Source organism: Hylobates moloch, unplaced genomic scaffold, assembly GCF_009828535.3.
Source record: "Hylobates moloch isolate HMO894 unplaced genomic scaffold, HMol_V3 SCAFFOLD_10, whole genome shotgun sequence".
Classification (NCBI taxonomy): domain Eukaryota; kingdom Metazoa; phylum Chordata; class Mammalia; order Primates; family Hylobatidae; genus Hylobates; species Hylobates moloch.
Genome location: NW_026652285.1, coordinates 91,392,102 through 91,405,924, shown reverse-complemented (window position 1 = coordinate 91,405,924; position 13,823 = coordinate 91,392,102). Strand labels below are relative to the sequence as shown.

Sequence of the window (13,823 nt, the reverse complement as noted above, 5' to 3'; positions counted from 1 at the left end):
TTTTTTTTTTTTAGTAGAGACGGGGTTTCACCGTGTTAGCCAGGATGGTCTCGATCTCCTGACCTTGTGATCTGCCCATCTCAGCCTCCCAGAGTGCTGGGATTACAGGCGTGAGCCACCGTGCCCAGCTGTCAGTCATCTCTTTAACCAACTCACTTCCCCACCAACCCAATACCCTCTCCACCAACCAACCAACCAGCATGTGTTAGTTGTCTGTTGCCAGTTAGATACTAAGTTAAGTAGGACTTTGAATATTAAATCATTAGTGTAAATTCTATTCTGTTGTAAAGTGAAAATGAATTCATTTCTACATTAAGGGTAGCATTAACCTAAGCTCTTTTCTTTGGACATCCCCCCCCCCCATCTCACTTGGGGGAGAAAAAGGCATTGAGACCAATTCAATTCTTCCATTAAAAGCTGTGCTCTTGTCTGAGTTCCTGGAAACCCCAAGTAACCAAGACCTTTCTTCCTCAATGAAATATATTTTTAATTTCTCTAAGGCAAGGTGGTGAATTATTCACAGAGCCTTGTTCCTCTCCTATTTTTACAACACAACATTTTAAAATATGCAAAGCTTTGGATTGAGATCTGGTGTTGGACAGCAGGCCCTAAATGTTCCCTCAGCCCTCAGTGTGGAGGAGTAGAGAGAGGGAAGGCAAAGAAATTTACTGTTGATTCGACACTTTATGCCATAAATGATGCAAAGCTCTTCTTACATCATCACTTCATTCATTCACTTATGGAAAATATGTTTTTTAAGCGCCTCCTCTGCAGTATGAGAGAAGGGAGGTGGGAAGTTGTAGGGAATGAAAGAGCAGGCTCTGGAGTTTGATCACCTGGCTTCTAGTCCTGCCTCCGGCTGTTCACCAGCTTAGTGTCACTGTATTAGTCAGGGTTCTCTAGAGCGACAGAACTAATAGGGTAGATGTATATATAAAGGGGATTTTATTCAGGAATATTGACTCACACGATCACAAGGTCCCATAATAGGTCATCCGCAAGCTGAGGAGCAAGGAAGCAAGTCCGAGTCCCAAAGCTGAAGAACTTGGAGTCCGATGTTCAAGGAGAGGAAACATCCAGCAGGGGAAAAAGATGTAGCCTGAGAGGCTAAGCCAGTCTAGTCTTTTCACATTCTGCCTGCTTTCCTTCTAGCCATGGTGGCAGCTGATTAGATTGTACTCACACAGATTATGGGTGGGTCTGCCTTTCCCAGTCCACTGACTCAAATGTTAATCTCCTTTGGCAACACCCTCACAGACACACCCAGGAACAATACTTTGCATCCTTCAATCCAATGAAGTTGACACTCAGTATTAACCTTCACCGTCACCTTGGCAAGTAACTCGATCCTCTAAGCCTCAGTTTTCCTTTTTTGTAAATAGTTACAATAATAGTCCTTCATGCATATTGCAAAAATTAAATAAAATCATCTATTGAAAGTGCTTAGCACACTGTCTGACACTTAACAAGTTGTTGCTATGTTACTATTCTTGTTCTTACTATTACTGTTATTACTTAATGGGGCTAAGAAACTTGGGAATCCAGATTAAGACCCAATTCTTCTACTCCCTAGATGAGTGGGAGACACTGAGAAATTCACTTTTCTGTCTGAATATAAATTTCTTTATCTATAAACAAGGAGGTGCAAAGAATTTTATTCACTATAATTTTTTCTAAGACCACTGTGTTCACTGAGAAAAAATGCTTTGATAAACTCTTTGACGTGTCAGGTAAGTTTACAAGGGGATAATCAAATACTAAAAGATGCTTCTTAACCTGTCATCTATGAGACAAATAAATGTGTTTGTTTCGCTCTTTAGGAAGAGGAAAGAGGAAGGGAAGGCTATGGGAATGGAGAAGCAGAGGTGATGGGAGGGCCAACAAATAAGAGACTTCCATGAGATCTCCAGATTTTTGGTGAAATTTATTAAACTAATAAAATACATCATGTGAATACTCTTATGAAGGGGGGTGAAGGGAAAAACACACAAGAAGACAGGCATAGAAATTTTCCTTAGTCCCCCTGATGACCATATCTTGGGGCTGAAGGAACCACCTTGGAGACTGGGTGCCTGTGTGACACGTGTGATGAAGCTTGGATGTATGACTATACGTGCATGGAAGTACATCTGTGTAAACAGATGTGCACAAATGCCTACCTGTATAGACAGATGTTCACAAAGCCTATTCCTGCTTAGATATGAGTTAATTTATACATGAGCATGTATTCATGCACGTTGCACACATGTGTACACATCACTCACATATATATGGTTGCAGCATGTATATGTGTGTGTGTGTATGTGAGCTTGCACATGCATATGAGTGTGTGTATTGCATGGATGTCTTTTTATACATGAGGGCTCATCTTTTTTGTTTATTTGTATATTCACTATTTCCCTCCCTGCATTTTGGGAGAGGTCCCCTTGACTAAGAGGAAGGCTGAGAATAAAATCCCCGGGGCTCAGAAGGAAAGGAAGAGTTATGTCCCAGAGGGCTAAAGTCCAGACACCTCATCTCCTATCTGGGAGCAAAATCTCCTATTGACTCAAAAAGTAACAGGATCAGCTTCCAGTCTTCCTCATTCCCTTTGAGAGTCCCCTTTTCTTCACCTCTGAAACAAGGTGCTGCAGAGTGAGGTGAAGTCTCCTGGAGAACAGAAAGACTCAGAAAAGGCCTATGTGGGGTGAAGAGGCAATTTGCAGGAATGCCCAAGGGGGAAAGCGATTCTAAACAGAACATTCTCTTAATAAACAAGAAATTAAGCCTTAATAATGCAGCAAGAAGCCCATTAACCCCTCTTGATCTAAAGGTTTGCTTCTGCCAGTTCTCAGTCCAGAGGGAACTGGGCTTGTTTCACCTTCTCCTTCACAGGTCCCTAAGAGAGCCTGAGCTGACACGTGGAACATTTATTTCCTCTGCCTCATGGCTCAAACTCTTAGCATATTCACTTGTTTAACTTTTGCCTTTCCACTCAGCTGTCTGTTCATCTATACACCCATCCACTCATCTATCTATCTATCTACTTATCCATCAACTGATAACTGAACATCTGTTCTTCATCAGACCCTAGGATAAGCATTGGAACATTAGAAAGATGAATTGGATGGAGTCCTTGTTCCCCTGCCCCACTTCCCATGGCCCCTGGAACTCAAAGTCTAATTGGATATAGCATCAGTTTTAAGCCAAATCTATTCAGGTTGCTGTGGGCCCAAAGGATAGACAATCATGTATTACTACGTAACAGTAAAGCTTCTGAGGAAACTGCAAACGCAAGTGCTTTACCATGAACTGAACTCAAGCCTTGGCCTGTAAAACCTGAGAGTTATTAATCTAGTTCAGGTAAGGAGTGAAGGACTAAGGGAAGGCATCCCAGAAGTGATGTCTTCAGTGATACCTGAAGGATGACTATAAGTTAGCCAGAAGAAAAACAGAAAAATAGAAGTCCTAACAATGAGGGAAAATGGGGCACATTTGTACAGGGTAGAGCAAACACAGAGAGCAGCAAAAGTTATAGCTGGAGTGCCCAGATCATCCAGGCCTTGTGGTCCACATTATCTACAGGATGCAGGTGCCCACCCTTTCTCTGGTCTGTGTTGCATTCTGTGCACTCCCCTACCTTAGCTATTCACCTGGTGTATTGAAATGATCTCCTATGACTCTGTATCCCTAGACCAGCACTAGCCAATGGATATATGATGTCACCCCAAGTGTGAGTCACATCTGCTCCTTTTAAATTTTCTTGCAGCTACACTGAAAAAGACAAAAAGGAGAAATCAATTGAGAAAAAAAGGACAAAGCAATTGAACAAACATTTTTACACTGTTGGTGGGAATGCAAATTAGTTCAACCATTGTAGAGGAGAGTGTGGTGATTCCTCAAAGATCTAGAACCAGAAATACCATTTGTCCCAGCAATCCCATTACTGAGTATGTATCAAAAGGAATATAAATCATTCTGTTACAAAGATACATGCACACATATGTTCATTGCAGGACTATTCACAATAGCAAAGACATAGAATCAACTCAAATGCCCATCAATGATAGACTGGATAAAGGAAATGTGGTACATATACACCATGGAATACTATGCAGCCCAAAAAAAGAATGAGATCATATCCTTCGCAGGGACATGTATGGAGCTGGAAGCCATTATCCTCAGCAAACTAAGGCAGGAACAGAGAATCAAACACCACATGTTCTCACTTAGAGCTGAATGATGAGAACACATGGACACAGGGAGGGCAACAACACACACTGGGTCCTGTCAGAGGGGTAGGGTGGGGGAGCATTAGGAAAAATAGTTAATGCATGCTGGGTTTAATACTTAGGTGATGGGCTTATAGGTGCAGCAAACCACCACGGCACACGTTTGTTTACCTATGTAGCAAAACTGCACATCCTGCACATGTACCCCAGAACTTAAAAAAAAAAGTTTGCACCAGTTTGTGATAATGTAGCTTCAGGTTTTCAACTGTTTACCAAATAAAGCATCTTAGAATGAAAAAAAGAAAGAAAAAAGAAACATGCCCTTGTTGACACAGTTGATAGAGAGTAGAGGCAGCTCCCTGGAGCTTCCTTTCTGGAGTTCTGGAGAAACAGTTCTTTATCCAAATTAAAAGTCATAGTTTAGCAGTGTTACTGATCTATGTGTGCGTGTCTAAGAAAAACTTCACAGAAGAAAATGTATACATTTTTATATTTGCATCTACATTTATTTAAACATGTCTATCATTCATCCATTTGCTTCCATCCAAATATCTATCTCTCTAGCTATCCGCCCTTCATTTGTCTATTAAGAAAAGATCGGGGGAGGGGAAAGAGAAAAAGGAAAGGAGAAAGAACTGAAGGAAGGGGAGATGGGAGAGTAGAGGAAAAGGAGGAACTGCATGATAATGAGGAGACAAAGGAGGAGGAGAAAAGAATGAGAAGAGAATGTCTATGCCACATTTGCCATTGTATAGAAGAGACTGAACTTTCTTGGAAGAGGGAAGAGGGTTTTGTTATAAGATGATGCTGGTGAGAAGCATGAAGTCAATTATTAGGGGCTGGACTTTGTTGTTGGGGGTTTTTTAATGATTCTTGTCCTAATGAAGCCTGGTGTTTACAGCCGCCTCTAGACAGTTTATTTTCATTGTGCCTTTGATTTTTAGAGGCAGAAGGAAACGTGGGCCACATTGGTTGGAGATTTTAGGCTGTTTTCAGCATCCAGGTCCCATACCTGTCCTCCCACATGAAAGCTCGACAAACTTTCTTACCTACTTTTCTTTCCCATCCAGGGGAGGAGGCTTTGACCATGTATATGGACAAAAGTCGCCTTGACAGGAAGTCAGGGAATGCCACTCAAAGTGTTGAAGCTCTGCACCAGCTCGCATCATCCTACTTTGTTGACCGTGATGGCACCATGAGGAGGCTTCATGAGATCCAGATATCAACTGGAGCAATCAAGGTACAGCTCTGGGGGGTACCTTGGTTCCACTTTGGGTGACAGGTTCTCAATACAACAGCAGTGCAATGCAGGCATTCTGAGAGTGGATGCACGGATGTAATTTCTGGGTTCATAACCATGTAGCCCGTGACGCCCTCTGCCAGCTGCTTTGACTGATATTGTCACATACCTTGTAATTAATATCAGTGTGCACTGTCATTCCAGTGGCCATATGTACTGATTTGCTAGAGTATCCTGGCTATAGTTATGGCATAATTATCAACAGTTCTCTCATTCAGTCTTCTGTATGGAGATTATCAAATCCCCTTTCTAGAGGAGAAACAGAGACTATGAAGAGGTAAATGATTTTCCTGAGGTCTCAGAGATAGCAATGATTAGATTACTGATGCCTAGCTCAGCAATATTTTAAACATCTATGTTTTTTATTCTTTCCTCCCCACTCACCATTTTACAGATGGGAAAACTGAGGCTAAAGGTTTAAAGCCTTTTTCTGAGGGTTACACAGTTAGAGAATAACTTAACAGGGACTAGAACTCTGCTCTCAAGACCAGCAGTCAGCAAAAGTTTTCTGTACAAGACCAAACAATAATTATTTTAGGCACGGTGGGCGGTATGGCCTGTGTTGCTATTACTCAACTCTGCTGTTGTAGCATAAAAGCAGCCATAGATGATATAAAAACAAATGGGCATGGCTATGTTCCAATATGACTCTATTTACCAAAACAGGAACTTTGGGGTTTGCTGATCTATGCTCGTCTACACCAGCGCTGTCCAGTAGTACCTTCTAAGACGGTGGAAAGGCCCTGTATCTGTGCTAGCCGAGATAGTAGCCACTAGTCACCTGGGGTTATTGAACACCTAAAATATGGCTACCAAGGAGCTCATTGTTTAAGTTTATTCCATTTTAGCTAATTAAAAATTAAATGGTCACATTGAGAAAAGCAGCCCTGGACTTCCAATTCAGTGCCTGAGAGCACAGGAACTTTAACAAGATTCCATTTTAAACACAACAAATTCAGACAGCCTCTATAAAGAGAATGTGGGAGGACATCCTCGACATAAAATGTTTGCTCTTCTGAGGGTTTCAGTACAGATGTTTCCATCTCAAATGTTCTTTAACCAGATTATGCCTGCATTTTACATCTCAGTCTTTAATTTCTTCTAAAGAAAATGCAGACCTAGCATTTTATTAAGACTTTCCAAGATATCTGTAGGGAAAAAGGGTGAGGATAAGGCCAAGGGGGTCTTACCCTGCCAAGGCTGGCAGATGAGTCAGAAATTGACTAAGGAGAGAGAAAAGTGTGGGAGGGAGAGAGTTACTGAGGAGGGAGGTAGTAAGGAGAGAAATAAATCAGACCGACAAACAAAGGGCTGGTTTATCCGAAAAGAATCACCTATATTTGGGGGATTATGTTGTTAGGGAACTCGGTGCAGAGAGATGGATCTTTATGAAGCCATTGGAGTCAGAGTGCCACAGAGACCTGGTTTTCATTATCAACAAATGGTTCTCTCCCCGCTGGATGGGATGCGGAATTGAGATATTGAAGCTCTGTCAGAAGATAATCCTCTTTTGTGTATCCTAGAGGTGCAGTCTGCCTCTTTAGGAGGAATTTCTCAGAGAAATTGCACAGAGGCCACTCAAGAAACCATTTATTATGGTAGGACTGTCTTCTGCACTTAATTTGGCCCTTGGATTTTTCATGCCATTTCTTGCCACTACGTCAAGACCAAGCTGTCTCAAACTTGTCTCACTACTGGGTCTGTTTTGGTGGTTGTTGTTGTTGTTGTTGTCTTTTTGAGATGGAGACTCGCTCTGTCACCCAGGCTGGAGTGCAATGGCGCAATCTCGGCTCACTGTGACCTCCAGCTCCCGGTTTCAAGCGATTCTCCTGCCTCAGCCTCCCAAGTAGCTGGGACTACAGGTGCGCGCCACCACGCCCAGCTAATTTTTGTATTTTTAGTAGAGATGGGGTTTCACCATGTTGGCCAGGATGGTCTCGATCTCTTGACCTTGTGATCTGCCCACCTCGGCCTCCCAAAGTGCTGGGATTACAGTCGTGAGCCACCGCAGCTGGCCTGGGTCTGTTTAAGACCAGCCACTAACCCGGGTGGAGAAGTTTTGCCCATTCACCGTTCTCCCCAGCATAGGTATCTTTAGGAAAATAAATTGGTAAGTTTAACTCTCTCTCAATAATAAATATGTTATTATTTTATATAAAAAGAAATTATGTGTAAAACAAAACAAAAAATACAAAACCTAATTATTCCCCATTTACTAAATATGACTGCACCCTAAGTGCTAAACACTTCAAAAATATAATCTCTTGACCCTATTTTGGTGACTGATAGCATTACTAACATTTTATAGATGGGGAAGTTGAGGCTTAGAATGAGAAAGTTACTGATCCAAGGTTTCACAGCTGGAAAAGGGCAGAGAAGGTGTGTGTGGCTGCCTCCCAAGTCATTGTTCCCTACAATGGATGCTGTGTTTCTATAGCTGAATGCAAACTTCAAAACAACCCTAAATAAGGGAAGCAAAGGCTAAATAAATGAAGAGGCTTCTTTTCATACTAAGCCCTTCTTATTTCAAGGTTATCTTTTTGAATAGCTGTTCCTCTTTTACCCACTACCTCAAGTCTTTCTAAGACAATGTTTTGGAAATGCGCGTCCACAGGATTGGGTCATTTTCTCCTGTGGCAGCACAATGCTTCTTGCTAAAACTTCTTTAGGAAAATGGGCATCGTTTTCTTGTTCTTGCCTAATAATGGTGTATATGTACTCATTATAACTTATAGAGCCATTTTGTAATAAGGTACCCATTATGGAACACATGCCATGTGCTAGGCGTTTAGACCCATTGTACCTGGTCTCACAACCTCTCTGGAAGAGATTTACTAGCTTTGGTTTGCAGATACTTAGAGAAGTCATTTGGCTTCCCTAGGTCCCAGGGTAAATACATGGCCTAGGCAGGATTTAACACTATTTTTTCTGATTCCAAAGCCAATGCTTTTGAAATATAGTGCGTCAACTTATAAGTTCATGTCTACTTGCAGCCACCGTGTGAAGTGAGAACCAGTGGTAGAAACAGGCATGCACTCTGTGTGCTTGACCACCCTGCTAACCTGTCTACTCAGTGACAGCTGTGCTTGGTCCCAGACACAAGCACGGAGCTCAGAAAGTGACCATTGACACAAACCAGGAGGCCTTTTCTGCTGGCTTTGCTCTGCTGAGGCATGACTCTTTGGGGTACGTCCTAGAAAAAGACTGCTGTCTCACACCTATCTTATTTGATATCTACCGCAGGTCACAGAGACACGCACTGGGCCTCTGGGCTGTAACAGCTATGACAATCTGGACTCTGTGAGTTCCGTCCTTCTGCAAAGCACGGAGAGCAAACTGCACCTTCAAGGTAGGAAGCCAGTGGAAAAAGTGGGGTCAGTTGGGGGAAACATCATGGATGTGATATGTGGGAGAGGGGATCAGGAGGGATGGAGTGAAGGGAGAATAAAGAAGAGGAAGCATAGAAAATCTAATGAAAACTGCAAATATGGAAATTAGACAGTTATGATACCATGTATACATATATATTTAGAATTTTAACATAGGCAGGACATTAAATTCATGATTATTAATTAGTTTTCAGATAGTAAGGGAATGTGAGCTTTAATTAATTTGTATTTATAAATATCTATATTTCTTTGGTGTCTGTATATGTCAAGTTTATGTTTGGGGCTCCATATACATTATTTTAAAGAAAATATATCCTTTAAAATAGTAATTTCATCCTTATTAATTCACATCATAAAAAGGAGAGGAGATTGCAGGGAAAAGTTGGACAAGGCTTTAAGTACACATAGCACTGTTTTTAAAAAGCATAATGTATTATATCAAAAAAGTGAGGACTTTAATTTTTCACGAGAAGACTAAGTGAATATATTGCATTAATACAACATAATATTAAACTGGTACTGATGTTTATAAAGAATTTCCAATAATATGTAAAAATAATTTGATATAATGTTGATAAATAAAAGATTTCTGATGGAATGGATGGCACGATCTTAATAATTTAAAGAGATAAATAAAAATAGGCCAGGTGCAGTGGCTCACGCCTGTAATCCCAGCACTTTGGGAAGCCGAGGTGGGTGGATCACGAGGTCAGGAGTTTAAGACCAGCCTGGCCAATATGGTGAAACCCAGTCTCTACTAAAAATACCAAAATTAGCTGGGCGTCGTGGTGTGCGCCTATAGTCCCAGCTATTCGGGAGGATGAGGCAGGAGAATCGTTTGAACCCAGGAGGTGGAAATTGCAGTGAACCGAGAATCACGCCACTACACTCCAGCGTAGGTGACAGAGCAAGACTCTGCCTCAATAATAATAATAATAATAATGGCCGGGTGCGGCGGCTCACGCCTGTAATCCCAGCACTTTGGGAGGCTGAGGCAGGCAGATCACAAGGTCAGGAGATCGAGACCATCCTGGCTAACGCGGTGAAATCCCGTCTCTACTAAAAATACAAAAGATTAGCCGAGCATGGTGGCGGGCGCCTGTAGTCCCAGCTACTTGGGAGGCTGAGGCAGGAGAATGGCGTGAACCCGAGAGGTGGAGCTTGCAGTGAGCTAAGATCGCGCACCACTGCACTCCAGCCTGGGCAACAGAGCAAGACTCTGCCTCAAAATAATAATAATAATAATAATAATAATAATAATAATAATAATGTGGCAAGGAAATATGCCCAGGTATTAGAAGAGCTTACCTCTGGATCTCTACGTTACTGATGATGTATTTTAGGCATCTATTTTCTTTTCTAACTTCGCTACAATGATCATGTATTAACTTTAGAGTCAGAAAAAAAATGACATGCTTTAACTTTGAGCAGACTAAAAATGTGACCTTCTAGAAAGGTATATGATAAAGGTGATGCTGAATGTCAGTGGGAGAAAGTTGGGTTGAGATTGGCAGGTAAAGCTAAGAAGAGACTACTGTGACTTTTATTTTCTGGTTCCTTTTGGCAACTCTTTGATTCATGCTCCTGTTACAGAAGGTGGTTGGAAAACATCTTCTGTTTTCTAACATGCATGGAGGGCTTGGTAGTGTCACTTGAGGGCAGTGAATGAAAATCCCTCGGGGAAATTCAGGCCAAGAAAGTGGTTTACTATTAAATAACAAAACACAACACACTAGAAACTTAAATACATGGAGCGTAACCCTACCCTCTTTAGCAGAAAAAAGAGTAGCCAGAAAAGAGTAGCAGAAAAAAGAGTAGACAGAAAAAAGAGTCGACAGAAAGATTTACTAATGCCTGTTAAGAAAGTAGATAAGAAAGACAGATCTTCCTTGTGTGTGCCAGGGTTTTCAATGTGTTAGTTCATGTGATACCTGTAGAGACTGTGTGAAGTGCGAGCCAGGATTTGAATCCAGGCAGTGAAGCTCCAGTCTGTGTTTGATCACCCTGCTGTGCATACTGAGGGTGGAAAGATTGTGAGTTATAATTGGAACAAAAATAGAAGGAATTAATGACATATTCCTATCAAGGAAATTACTGAGATCTTAGGGACATTTAGAGGTTGATTTACCTGAAGCCAATGAAGCTTAAGGTTCAAGGATTCTGCACCTTCCGAGTGCCCACCTTTTCTCATTCTGAATACACACTTGGTTTCCTGTCTAATTTTGAATTTATTTTTTAAATAAAACAGCTATTGTATAAGACTTATATTCTCTAAAATCTAGATCTGCCACGATAACATTATTAGAAGGATGCTATGAATGGAAAGGGTGGTGGCAGGCCTACTGTCCTACCCTAGATGGGTTAGAGTACAACCGGAGGATTGGATCCATGTTTGAGCATCACACTTCAGGAGGGATGTTGAGAAACTGCAGCTTTTCTTGAGAAAGTGTTTTACTATGATAAATAGTAAAAGAAGGTTAAATTGAAGCAAAAATGACTTGCTGCAGATATCTAAAAGGCAGACTTGCAGAAAAGATAATCAATCCCATGAATATTAATAAAATGGACCAATCCCAATCTAGTAGGAAGGGGGAAGTTACAAGGATCCCAGCTTTTAACTCAATGTAAAATGGATCTGTCTAGTACACATTTATGACCAAACCTGGAATGATCTGCTGAAGGATGCAGTGACTCCCTGTTATCAGAGAATTATAAGTAGATTATATTTGGTACAAATGTTATAGAGATTATTTAAGCATCAGTTAAGTTGGGTGATGGAAGCAGGTGGTTTTAAGTTCTTCTCAACACTGATTCTAGGATTTTTATGAAAATGATGAATTATAAAACCTTTATTGAGACTAACTGCATGCCGAAGCCAATACTAGACCCCGGGCATATAATCGTAAATCAGTTCAAGTCAACAAATGTATTTTTTAAAGAACTCATGTTGGTAATGAGATAGACAAAAAATAAAGTCGTGAACATTGTTTCTGCCCCAAGGAAATATACATTCTATTAGAGAAGATGAGCTTCAAACAAACAAGAGTAGGTGTAATAAATTTTAATGGAGAAAAAGTATAAGGTTTATATGGCACGAGATAGCATGGGGACTTAATGTACCAGGGAGTCAGGAAAGTTTTCTGTCAAAAAGATATATAGGATAAGACCTGAAGGATGAATAGGAGGACAGAGGCATGGATAGAGAGGCAGAAAGGATCTTTATGCAGGGGTATTCAAAGAAATAAGGAACTCGTGTGAGATTAAAGCACAGACATCAATGGTGAGAAAGACAAGATAATCTTTCAAGTCCTAGAAGGCTTCTGCAGCACATTAATGAGTTGAAAGTTAATTTGAGAGCAATGGATACCATGGAATGGTTTTTTAAAAAGAAGTAGCATGAAGAGATTGATATTTTAGAAGATCATTCTGACTCTTGTGTGGGCAGTTAATTAGAGGGGGTGGATGAGAGTTCAGTGACAGTTAGGGGGCTACTACAGAACTCAAGAGGAAATGCCATGGATTTAGACCATGGGGGTACCAGTTGAGATGGAAGGAAATGGAGCAATCCCAGAGTTACTTAGGAGGCATTGTGATGAGGATTTAGTGAAAAGACCATAAAGAATTTAGACAATTGGGTGAATGGCTTGTGGGGATGAGATAGAAAGGATAGATGGGCAAGTATCTATGATTCAAGGTAATAATATAACCTAATAGTCATAATAAAATAAGACATGGCATTATGGGGATTCAGAAAAGGGAGTGATTCATTCTGTCTGTTCAGGTAGAGGAGTCATAGGAAAAAATAATATCTGAGGAAGTATCATATTCTCCTAGTGGAAGGCCACACAAAAGTGCTTCTAAAATATAAGACAGATTATCTCATGATTTTTGAGTGAGCTCATATTTATTCAGTAGGATGCAAAAAAAAAAAAAAACACTAAGTATAAGGAAAAAAAGGCTGATAAATTGGATACATTAAAATTACAATTTATGTTCATCCAAATACTATTAATATCAGCATACAAGCCATAGAGTGGAAGAAAATATTTGTAATACATGTGCCTGACAAAGAACACTTATAGAATACAGAATATACATATTTTTAAAGCTTCTGAAGTCAAAAAGAAAAAGGGAAATAGTCTTGTAAGAAAAGAAAATGAATGAAAGACATGAAGAAGCACTTCACAAACAAGAGTGTCAAAATTCCAGATAAACACTTAGGTGCTCAACTCTCCTAGTCAGGAAAAAAAGTGTAAATTAAAGTCACAATTTAATATCATAACACAGCAATGAGCATGACTGAAATCAAAAAGACTGACAATATCAAGGAGGGACAATGTGAAGCAATGGGAACTTAGGCACATTGCTTATAGGAACACAAATTGGTACAAACACTTCGGAAAATTCTTGGCAGTATCTATAAAAGACTGCACGTGTCCTTAGCCTATGACCTATCAATTCCGACTCCTATGAAAACATGCTCACCAGAAGACATAAATGTTCACAGCAGCTCTATTTCAAATAACTCCGACTGGAAACAACCCAAATGTCCATCAACAAGAAAACTGATAAATAAATTGCCATACATTCATACAATGAGCTTACCATACAGAAATAAGAAAGAATAAACCACTGTTTCATACAACAATATGGAAGAATCTTACGAACACAGCATTGAGTGAAACAAGTTAGACGTAAATGAGTACAGGCTATGGGATTCTTTTCCTAGATGGGTGAAAAAAGGTAAAAACAAATATACGGTTTTAGGAGTCCAGATAGTGTTAACCTTTAGGGAGAGGAATGGGGTAGTGGCTGAAGGGGTGAGAGACATTTCTGGTGATATTGGTGATGTTCTGTTTTTTTAATCCGTTTGGTAATACATGGATGTGGTTGCTTTGTGAAAATTCAAAAAGCTGCACATGC

General features: G+C 40.4%; 1 protein-coding gene across 1 annotated transcript in view; it reads left to right on the top strand.

The window, feature by feature from the left end:
• The window catches only part of BRINP1 (BMP/retinoic acid inducible neural specific 1), a 204,221-nt gene that overhangs the window by 126,982 nt on the left and 63,416 nt on the right, over nt 1–13,823 (top strand). Inside the window, exons 4-5 of the mRNA XM_032164985.2 lie at nt 5,282–5,451; nt 8,755–8,860. Coding sequence (XP_032020876.1) covers nt 5,282–5,451; nt 8,755–8,860 — 276 coding nt within the window. The remainder of the gene's footprint in view (nt 1–5,281; nt 5,452–8,754; nt 8,861–13,823) is intronic.